At 36.6% G+C, this 12069-nt stretch overlaps 1 protein-coding gene across 1 annotated transcript in view; it reads left to right on the top strand.

The window, feature by feature from the left end:
- Positions 1-10885, top strand: part of AGPS (alkylglycerone phosphate synthase) — a 143709-nt gene extending 132824 nt beyond the window's left edge. Inside the window, exon 20 of the mRNA XM_007190415.2 lies at positions 7035-10885. Within this exon, the coding sequence (XP_007190477.2) occupies positions 7035-7156 (122 nt within the window). The 3' untranslated portion in view covers positions 7157-10885. The remainder of the gene's footprint in view (positions 1-7034) is intronic.
- The last annotated feature ends 1184 nt before the right edge of the window (positions 10886-12069 follow it).

The following is a 12069-nucleotide window of genomic DNA, read 5'->3' on the forward strand; positions in this document are numbered from 1 at the left end:
TACTGTGTTAAATACTGCAGATACAGAACATTTCTGTCGACACAGGAAGTTCTACCGGACAGTGCTGTGAAGCTTTATTTCATATATATTTTCACACATTGGCTGGGAAAATGGCCCAAAAATATGGCTTAAAGGTTTTTTTCAGTAGACATTAGATTCAAGTCTTTAGGAGTTACGTTCTGAAATAAACTAGCATTTGTCATTAATAGTACGTTTTCTCAGAGTATAACTTCTGTCTACCACTTTTTCCAGAATTTCTTTCAGTTTGGTCAGTAGCCTCAAATTTAGAACAAGGTCACCTTGCTATAGTAAAAGCCATTCACTGCTAATCTAGTTGGTTGTAGCAGTGAAGATATGTTGCTTTTATGGAAATTGTTTGGGCTCCTAGGAGACAGACCTTTGGAAGCATATAGCCCGAGATTTCTTGGTCTTGTCACTGTTGACATTTTTGACTAGATTCTTTGTGTGGGGGCCGTCCTGTGCATTCTAGTATGTTTAGCAGCATCCCTGGTCTCTGCCCACTAGATGCTGGTAACATAGCCGCAGTTATGACAACCAAAAACTTCTCTAGACATTGCTTAGTGTCCCTTAGGGTGCAGAATTGCCTCTGTTGAGAGCTATTGATATAGTCCAAAGACTCCTAGAGATTTGAAGGAAAAGAGAGTTAGGTTCTGTGACGTACCTTCTCCTATCTTAGCTAATATAGAATAGCTCTGAGTATATCCAAGAAATAATGTCAGAATATAGGGAATGCAAGGCAGATAAAACCAAAGGAAATTAAGGAAACCCAGATTGCCTTTCCCTGGATATTTGCATCCCTACATCTTATCTAAAATGGCTTATAGATAACTGGTTCAACATTTATTTATTTATTTATTTATTTTATTTATTTATTTATTTTTAAACGCATTGTTTACTTTATTTATTTATTTATTTTTGGCTGTGTTGGGTCTTCGTCTCTGTGCGAGGGCTTTCTCTAGTTGTGTCAAGCGGGGGCCACTCTTCATCGCGGTGCGCGGGCCTCTCACTATCGCGGCCTCTCTTGTTGCGGAGCACAGGCTCCAGACGCGCAGGCTCAGTAATTGTGGCTCACGGGCCTAGCTGCTCCGTGGCATGTGGGATCTTCCCAGACCAGGGCTCGAACCCGTGTGCCCTGCATTGGCAGGCAGACTCTCAACCACTGCGCCACCAGGGAAGCCCCAACATTTATTTTTTAACTAACATTTTTTGAATTCTTACTCTGTGGCATACACTATATTATGCAACAGGACTACAAAAATGAATAAAACATGGCCCTAGTCTTCAGGAGCATATGATGTTTACTGTCCTTTTCTGTCCTTATCTATTTCATGTTATTTGGCCTGTTTACTTGCTTTCAGCTCTGTCGTATAGGCATTAATTGCCACTTGGTTAAAACTTTGAGCGTGTCAAGCCATCTTTTGGGGATGTATAGCAGAATTAGCACTTGATTGTGTTCTGAAGACAGATTGAATCCAGCTCTTGTGATCTGTTCTTATCTTGATAATTCAGGCTTTTTTTTCTGTTTCATAATCTCTAAAGACCTATTCAAGGATCTGTAAGATCTTAGAGCTGCTATATAAACTGCACAGATAAAACCTTAACATAAAGAAAACTGACATTTAAAAATGTTTAATAAGAGAAAAATCTTATAATACCAGATTTTAATTATCTATGAATCTTTCATCTTGATGTCAGAAGTTTCATTAGTAGTGGAAAATACGTCAGATGACTTAATAAATCAAACGTGACTTTAAGTATCCACTAAGCATTAAATTAGACTCCGCGATAGTCATAGTCCCATCTCATGTGTCTTTAAAAGCTGGATATTCGCATCCCTCAGCTGGAAACCTGTTGGCTTCAGCATGTACCTCCACCAAAGCCAGACACACACACACAGATGCCTTATAGCACAAACCGACGGACAAGTAAATCCTCTTTGCAGGTTGAACGCTCTACCCCACACACAAGTGCCTTATAGCACAAACAGATGGACAACTAAATCCTCTTTTCAGGTTGAACGCTCTACCCCACGCCACTCCCTCCCAAAGAAACATCATCATAGTCAGATCACCAGATACCAGAAAGAGTGGAAATTGTCCATTGTCCTTCTCTGTTCTCTTCAGTACAGATCAAGTTGCATGGGGCCAGAACCTCATCTGACAAGAGGTTGGTGTCCCTGTAGCGCTAGTTCCTTAGATAATCCACCAGTAGTTTAGTTGGATTAATTAAATCTTGAAATACAAAGTCAGTGCTCAGATCACTCATACAAGAAGCTAAATCTAGATTTTCTTTTTTAAATCTGACCTGTAGAATAGTGTTAAAAAGGTATTCAGGAGGCCCAAAGTAGAACTTTCAAAATACTGTTATTTTAATAATGGTTAGGTGCTTTAACTTTGGCTAAATTCTCCTTCTGAGCTTCAGCTTCAGTAATCTTCTAAACGTACAGCCCATTTCATAATTTGTTCTTAATTTTTTTTATAAATTCATTTTATTTATTTTTATTTGTGGCTGAGTTGGGTCTTCGTTGTTGCGTGCGGGCTTTCTCTAGTCGCAGTGAGCAGGGGCTATTCTTCGTTGCGGTGCGCAGGCTTCTCATTGCAGTGGCTTCTCTTGTTGCGGAGCATGGGCTCTAGAGCGCAGCCTCAGTAGTTGTGGTGCACAGGCTTAGCTGCTCCGTGGCATGTGGGATCTTCCCGGACCAGGGCTCGAATCCATGTCCCCTGCATTGGCAGGCGGATCCTTAACCACTGCGCCACCAGGGAAGCCCATGATTTGTTTTTTAAATAAGTATATAATAAGTCTTTTCAGCCTTGTAATCAAATTCATAATTCAGAGAGTTTTTTTTTTTTTTTTAAAGCGAGAGTAGGAACTCTCTTTTTTTTTTTTTTTTTTTTAAATTTTATTTATTTTATTTATTTATGGCTGTGTTGGGTCTTCGTTTCTGTGCGAGGGCTTTCCCTAGTTGTGGCAAGCGGGGGCCACTCCTCATCGCGGTGCGCGGGCCTCTCACCGTCGCGGCCCCTCCCGCTGCGGAGCACAGGCTCCAGACGCGCAGGCTCAGCAACTGTGGCTCACGGGCCCAGTAGCTCCGCGGCATGCGGGATCCTCCCAGACCAGGGCCCGAACCCGCGTCCCCTGCATTGGGAGGCGGACTCCCAACCACTGCGCCACCAGGGAAGCCCCAGAGAGTTTTTAATTTAGCTAAAAAGAACTCTGGCTAGCAGACCCTAGATGTGTCCCTTTTAAGATGAGATTATTAGGTAGTTTCTGCTAAGTCTTCAGTCCCTTAGACCACAAAGATTAGTTCCAGATAATTTTTGGTGGCTAGGCTGGCCAACATGTTCGCATTTTCCACACACAAGACTCCCATTACCCATCCCTCTTATATACATGTCTGTTCATTCTTTGCTGTTGATCTTCCCACAAAATGTATTCTTTCTTGGAGCTGTTAGCATCCAAAGGGGACTGTTGAGCCTGTGATTTCAAAAAGCTTCTATTTTCTCTGTTCCGAAGTATATTTTTTTTTAAGATTTTTTTTTTTGATATGGACCATTTTTAAAGTCTTTATTGAATTCGTTACACTATTGCTTCTGTTTTATGTTTTGGCTTTTGGGCCGCAAGGCACGTGGGATCTTAGTTGCCCAACCAGGGATCAAACCACACACCCCCTGCGTTGGAAGACGAAGTCTTAACCACTGGACCACCAGGGAAGTCCCCAAAGTATAATTTTTAAATGTACTGTATATTATGTAAAAAACACAAAATACTTATTTTATTCTGTCTGTATATACAGTATAAGAAATTAAATTGTAAAAAAGCGAGCTCCACTTTTAATTTAAGCAGACAAAGAATTTCCTCCATTAGTTTTCTGTAATGTTTAGTATTTGGCTGGCCTATGATTTTTGTACCTTTAAAAATACATCTAAGACTCTTAAATACCTGGCTTAAGTATTTTGAGCATTGAATATGTAGAAAAAATGAGAATTATGGAATACGGGGTCTCTTTCTTATTTTCAGAAATGGTGGATTTGGCTTTTTGTAGCTCTAGTGTTGGTTCTCAAGCTAAGTTTACACTTCTAGAGGATCAGAAGTCACAGGAGTGTAGTTGAGTCAGTAGTCATGAATATCCCACATCAGATAATCCAGGTCTGGAAAGAGGAGTAAGCTTCATGTGGTATGAAGGCACACATGACTTTTCATGGATAACTGTACATACAAGGAATGTTGAAGTAGTCTTTGGCCACCTGTTATTTGCTGTTTTCATTCATCCATTCTCCCCTTTAGGATGGCATGCTTCCTTTTCTGAAAATGAGTCTACAGATATGTAAGCAGCTACTATATAGTTGTGCACACACATGTGTTACACATGTCCAGATCAGTATAATCAGCTAATTTCTAAAATGCCTAGCAGTGCAAATAAAGATTGTACAAATGGCATTATTATTGTTGTTGTTTAACTCTAGAATAAAAGTCTTCTACTTTGAAATATGATCCCATCTTTGGGATTAGGGCCTTTGATGTTTCATTGTTGTTTTTTTAATTTATCAATTCATCTGATGCAGCCAGAGAAGGTTCTCTAGAATTTTATGAAGACTATTTCCAATAATCTCATATTATAAACGCTTATTAAGCATTTTTGCTTAAACTCTCTTTTCTGTGTGTACATTTATCCTGTAATGTAGTTGACTTAAATTGTTAAGCAAATCCAAAAAGATTTCTAGTCCCTTTAATTGCATAAACTGTGATTTCTGACGTCAGTTCAAATTCTGTTATCACTAACAGAAGAAGCTTACAGACTTCTGCCATCAGGCCATCCAGGGGTTAAATTATTTTATTAGATATGTTTTTGAGGGGCCACAGCTATGCTGCCTGTACTGCCTTTTATTTTTTTAACTTTCTAGTTCACTAATCAAATGTATGTTAGATTGATTATTGTAAAAGTATAAACCATAGAAAATTTGACAAGATAGATGTGTAAATTATCCTTCTGACAGAACTAATGATGCACTTCAAGCACCTTCTGTTTTCCAGCGCTTGGTGAGCGACTTCATTAAATATGCAGTGGCTGTTGGTGGCTTCTCAGAGGATGGTTCAGCTCCTTGTGGAATTGGATTATTACTAGAGGTGTAAAACCAGGCAGATGAGCTAGCTGTTGGGCATCCTGCTGAGGTTCTAATGTGCTCCATCTTGTCAGAGCAGTTGTTTGCAGTCTTTTCAGGACAATTACATCCATAACCACAGGACACATTCAGTGAAACTATATTACAGATAACAGTGGAGACTGGCATTGGCTGCTTTTCATCCCACTCTCTTGAGTTGCCTCTGTCGGTAGCTTATAATATTGCCACTTCTACCATTCAGAGAGTAGTTTTTTTTTTTTCTTTTAATACCTTGGAGCAAATCTGGAAACAACTGATTTGTAACTTTTTCTAAGTGCAAAAATCGTAGGATATTTGGAGTGAAAAGATTCTGTAGCTTCTAATCCCTTTGCATATGAGAAAACTAAGGCTGAGGCATTGTGGTGAGTTGTCCCTTAGGGAGATAGTATGAGGACCTGGTAGAACATCTTTTAGGTGGTAGAGATTGCATGAATAGCAGTTTGTACTGTTTGGCTTCTGGTTTTAGAGCTCTTTTAAACAGAATTTTTCTTTTGAATTTAAGATTTTTTTTTCCTGCTGTAGAGCATTTTCCCTCTTCTTAATACCAGTAATGCTTTTTTATTTCTAGAAGCCAAGCAGAAATATTTTGCTTTCTGAGAATGTCATGCTATTTATTATTTTAATGACAACTGGTGGTTTCCTGGAGTACTGGACACAAAAGACGGTTTGAGTTGAGCTTAAAATGGTATTTAAGTTTTCCAAAAGGCAGATGCTATGGTGGATCACTGAAGCCTGATAAATGAGAATGCATTTTAGAATGACAGGCTGAATACTTTAATGAAAGAAGGCTTCCCAGTTTAGTTGGCCAATTAAATCGCTGCTGATGACTTTGGATCATTAATGAACATTTGTGGAAAATGACCATTTGAATTCAATTATTACAATAATACATTTGAAAAGTACTAACCACAAATAATCCTACCTGTAAATAAGATTTATCCATTTTCCCATAGATGAATCAGCATCCTGCTTTGCTTTTTAATGCCAAAGCAAATTGACATTTCAGAATTCTTTTATAGATTAAGTGCATATCCTTTCTTATAAAAGTTCTGCTTAGAAAAGGTTACATTTTCATTGAATGCCTTTTAAAATATAATTTATGCTGCTAACGATTATATTCGTTATTCTCAGAATAAATTAGCAAGACTTAGAAACAAAGAAGGGGAACATGATACAGTGTATAAAAGCAGATAATTAAATTTAAGATGGTTTAGGTATTTGATTTATTTAGTGCCTAAAAAAACTCTAATTCTGGAAAAATAATAGGAAGAAAATAACAATTATTTGAACATGCAAATTTATTTTAAAGTCATATGAAAAGTAAATGCAAATGGAAAGCTCATAACCAAATTTTTTTCTTAAGCCCGAAGTGCAGATTTTCTCAATTTTTTAAAAGCTTTTGTTCTCAAAATATTTTATGGATATATATAGCTTGTCAATTTTTGCTGTAGTATACCCAGCAAATTCATCTGGATATGTTTTCTTTAGTTAACTTTATTTTCTCTGAAACTTTGGCATGTTCTGGTAAAGACAGGAGGCGGGTTCTTTTGAAATGCATGTTTTTCTCATTTTGTTATTTGTAAAATGGGCCATAATCTCAGTGCAGGCTCCCTTCATCTCCATTTTACAGTTTACAAAGAAAGGAGACACTGTGGAGCACAGGCTCCCCTGGGAGTACACTGAGCTTAATGAGCTTGATAGTCTGGTGGGCTCAATAAATCAAATACAGCAAAACATTTCTCATTTTTGAATAAAAGCATTTATCACACAGTGTTTGTTCATTCATGTTCATAAGATTGATTGGTTCCCAGCATCATAGTGTATATTGAAGCATTTTTGATTTTGTTTTTCCAGTGGGCAAGTTACGGAAGCAGTGGCTAAAGGAAAGTATCTCTGATGTCGGCTTTGGGATGCTGAAGTCTGTCAAGGAATATGTGGACCCCAATAACATCTTTGGAAACAGAAACCTTTTATAAATCCATTACTGTTGTTAAGAAAAATGTCACTTTTTTTTTAAAGTCTTTAACTATGGTTATACCAGTAATCAAATACATCATGGACTTTATTTCGGCTACCTTTGTTTGTCGGTTTAAAATAAGTTTGTTTCATTCTGTAGTTTGTTTTGTTTCTACATCTATGGATTGACAGATGGTATTCCTAAATCTCTCATTGTAGGTGTATCAGTTTACAGCCAACTGGTTGTCATTTCAAATTTCAGTCAGGCAGCACAAGGCTGCCAGTGGTTAATTTCAGAAGAAGATGCTGCCAGCTGTTTTGTATTGATGCTTCTTCTTAGGAACAAAGCCAGATTTTGGTGTCATCTATTGTTTCTCTAGCCTCTTTTTTAAAAGAACGTTTCTGGGAAGCAGCTATCTAGGGAAGGATTCCACTGAGGAGTGATATACATGTATGTTTTTTTAAGAGTGCATTCTAGTGTGAATAGGTCATTAAGGGAGAATACCCATGAAAGAATATAGGCAACCTCTTATTTAGGATGCCTTCAGTTCTGTAAGGTGCTTGGCCTACATTTTTCTTTGAAATTAGTATACAGTTATAAAACCTTAAATCATTAGTATGCTTTATTCTGTCAGGGGACATGTTTTTGTTCTCCATGTTTCTGTTTCTGCTGAGGTGTGAGTTGTATTTGTATCACTGAGATAACATATTGTTATATCCTAATTCATTCATAATATGTTTTATAAGAAAAGCTGACTTATCACTCATTGTACGTGAAGAACAGGTTTACCATGAAAGGAATGTCTTTATTCAACTTAGAGTTCTAATGTTTCTCATTTCACGTTCTTGTTGCTGAGATGCAGAAGAAGCTACAACAGGAGCAGAAGAGGGAAGACTTCTTACACGGAATGTCTCCAGTTCAAAGAACTGTTTTGGCTAAAGAAACAGTCATCATTCAGCTACTGAATTTGAAAACCTCAACAGTTTGAATGACAAAAAACCTTTTTAAAAAAAATTAACCCAAACAACATGATAAATTTCCATATAAAAGTAAAGTTTCTTTTCCTAAAGTAAAATTTAGTTTTTAATAATGGTTTAATGCCTTATTTGAATTACTGGTTTAACCTAAATTAAAAAAATAATAATGTATTAATACACATCCCATAATCAAAAGTTTGAAATATCATATTTCTTAAACAATAGGGAGAACATTAACCACATTTAGCAAACATTTTTACATTCAAACCTGGATATTAAAATAAATGAAATGATTACTTTGAATCACTGTCTGTCAAGGTTCATGGTTCACATTTTGAGACAGATTCTTTTCTTAATGCAATACCTAACTTTTGATAATTTTTTTAGAATTAATATTTGATCAGCTAATATGAGTCAAAATGCAGACTATCCTTTAAAAGGACACACGTCTGTCTGTGTAGCAACAGCTCCAAAGTATTTTTGGGCAGTTTGATACCTTTTATATCTGAAGTAGCCTTAACCAGAAAATCTAAAATTGATTCACAAAATGATATTTTTAAGACTTCAAAATGATAAATAATTTTTAACAAATAAAATTGGCCTCAAACTAATAAACTTAAAATCTGTAAGCAAATCAAAATGAAACATTAGTTTAACAACAAAAACTAAATATTTATTTATTAGAAGCTGCCTCTCTTCATTGGTGATTTATTTTTAATTATAAAATTTCCAGCAGATCTTTGCTTCAAGCCCTTGATATTTGAAATAGTTGGATACTTGATGAGGAAATTACACTTGCTTCTAGAATTATAAAAATCTCAGCTTTATGAAATGCATCTATTCATGAAAGTAATTTCTCTAATTGGTGATCAAAATGTAAAATTTAATACGATACTAATATCTCACTGGAGTGTATACATGTTTCTGAGTAATTTTTTAAAAATAAAACTTACAGATTCATAAGCAGATCCATTCCTTTGCACGTGATTGTTATAACGTTCTTTCCTAGGGAGTTCAGATTTCAATAACCTCAGAATTAGGAAATGTAACACCTGAAATTGTTCACTATTCTACATGAACCTTATGGAAATTAGTGATTTATGCGTTTGTTTTCTTCCATGCATGCATGACTCTCCAACCTTGATTTTGTAGTGATGACTACATTTTGTAGTTAGAAGCATTTCTACGGGGATCATTTTGAAACACATAGACACTCATCAGAACTGTTTCACTCTGATTTAGTAAATCAGAAAGGCTTTCCCTGCTTCCACGTGCCCACCTCTGAGAGGTGCCTCAGCATATACTTAGTGTCTGTGGAGAGCTGAGTTCCTGAATATACACAGAAGCACTTAAAACCTTGCCTCCTGTTTCTGAAATATCTGAAAATGACTTCATAAAAATTAAAGCCAGGGGAATTTATGTGAGGCTTGAATAAGTTTATTTATGTAGCCTATTTGGTTTTCAGTACTGCATAACACCGACTTGTCTTTCTTAAATTAGTCATATTTCTCATATTTTATTTGATGATGTCACATTTGGGTTGACATTTTAGTGGGAATGGGAACTTGCTGCTAGTGAGAAATGGCATTGAATACTAGAGTCAGTATGAACAGGCTTTACTGACCCCTAGAGAAACAGCTGCCTTAATATTTGGTGCACTTTACAGTGTATAAGTGAGTTTATTAGTCTTATGCTAAGTAACGTGAGCTTTTTTAGTTTAGTAAGAATTGCAGAAGCCACATGTTTATTGTGCCCAGCATTTTACCACAAAGAAAGAGGATTAAATTCTTTCCTCTCTTGAGGAATTGGGAGTTTTCTTCCTAAATGCTTACATACTACAGTACTATTACTTAAAAGCTGTTTATGAAGCTGGAAGCATTCTAGTATACATAGCTGTGTTGATGTATTTTGGAAAACAAAAATGCAGTGAAGGATGAACTTCCATCAGTGTGTGTATTAAACCAGATACAGATGGTTGCAAGAAAACCTCTTTTTCAGAATATTCTCTTAGTGACTGCTGAGTCCTAGCTTGCAGTTTTGAAAATGACTTTTGCATGTTGGCTTCAGAGGTTTTCCATTGTCATAATTTTTTATAGCTGCAACTTCTTAACTATAGCTGATCAGAGAAGCCCTGTGGTCCCAGGCTGAAGTCTGTAACCTTGGCTGTTCAAATGGGCTGAGTTTGGTTGAACATCTATTCTATGTAAACATAGAACACAAACATTTATTATGCATTGATGCACAAACTGCACATGCTGGTGCCTGAAGCAGCCAAGGTGGAATTCTGTGGAAAGCATATCTACATTTTAAGAAGCACTGAGACAGGAGTTAAGGACAGCTTTAATAGCTTTTTGTTACCAGTTAATCTTCGGCGATTTCGATTTTAATTAGGGTTTAGCTCGTGGTGGGAGAAAAGCCGAAAATAGCAAGTGCCAGGATAGGATTGAAGAATCCAGAATCACCTTTGGCTTTATGAAAGCTTGCCTTTGCTCAAGGCTTCACGTTCCCAAATGAGCCACCTGTCAATATATACATTTAATCCTCATTAATTTCATATAGTACATTGATGCGGAAATCCAGAAGGTGTAAAAGATTGTTTTAAACTATTGAAATACAGTGTGTAACATGAAGGATGTAAGTTACTCAGCTTTCTGCTCCCTAAAGCAAACAGTGTTTGTCTTCAGTGTGAAATTTAACTGTAAAAACTACCTGTAATGTCAACAGATCATAGAAACTTATATTATTAATAAAATGGACCTGGGTTTAAGAGACTTTTTCCTTCAGAGGGGGTGTGAAGCTGTTCATTCTTCTGTTTGCGTCTGGGTTTGTCTTTCGGTTTTAGTTTTTCATCTTCATATTTCCTCTGATTTGAAAACAAAATTAATTTTTATCATTTTATTGATGAAGCATGATCAAGTGCAACCTAAATATCACTAAATCCTTTTGGATTTATAGATGAGTATATTGTTAGCTAGGTTTTATTACTCTCTAATTATTTTAAATCAATGTTATATTCCTAGGAGGTGTGTAGTCTCCTGTGAACCTGAAGCATTCCCATTTGAACCTTGGAAGATCCTCAAAGAATGAGCGCTCTTGTGCTCTCCTAACCACAAGAATTCCTTAACAAACGTGAGTAAGGGCCATGGAAGCCAAAGAACCATCACAGAATTAAGTAACTTTAGTTCTGTGAACATAAAAAGGTTTCTTTTTTGGTTCCCAAAGGAGATTATTTTATACTTTTTTTTTTCCACAAGGAACAAAAATAACACATTAAGTATCATTAAGAGCATTTTTCCAAGACTCTGAACTTCCAAATCAGCGAGAAAGAGAGAGAAGGAAAAAAAATATTTTAGTGTGGATTTCTAAGCAGCATATATACATGTTTTAAAGGCATCTTATTGTTGGCAGTGTTTTTTGTAAGCACCCTATGAAACATGTTGTTTAACCCCTAAAGCAATCTTGTTCACATATCCAAAAAGGGCATGAAACGCTTGTGCTGGTATAAAGTTTCTCTAAATAATTATTTTTTGAGCTATTTAAAGAATGTCCCCAAAAGCTCACAGTGCCTTGTTGGGATTTTTTTTTTTTCCATGAAATAGCCATTATTTAAAATGAGTGGGAGAGGATAAGTCTTTAAGGCCAGAGCTTGTGTAGCAGTTCAAGGCTATTCCTCTTCAAGAACACGTCAGGAATGAAGTAGTTGTGTGTGGAAACACAGAAGATCCTTTCCACAGTGTTGGTTTCAATCACCTATTCTAGCATATTTAACTAATTGTGTGGTGGACCTGTACTCTCACATATACCTATTCAGTCAGTGGGATTTACATGTACTTTCTTTCTTGCATTTTCATTCCTTCTGTCCCAACTTAGTAGCTCTAAGGTGTGGCTTGGTGGATGTGGCATACTCAGTCCTGGAGACACCCACTACATGTTTTGGGTGTTTGCTCACACAGCT

Source organism: Balaenoptera acutorostrata, chromosome 8 (genome assembly GCF_949987535.1).
Source record: "Balaenoptera acutorostrata chromosome 8, mBalAcu1.1, whole genome shotgun sequence".
In the NCBI taxonomy this organism is placed as follows: Eukaryota; Metazoa; Chordata; class Mammalia; order Artiodactyla; family Balaenopteridae; genus Balaenoptera; species Balaenoptera acutorostrata.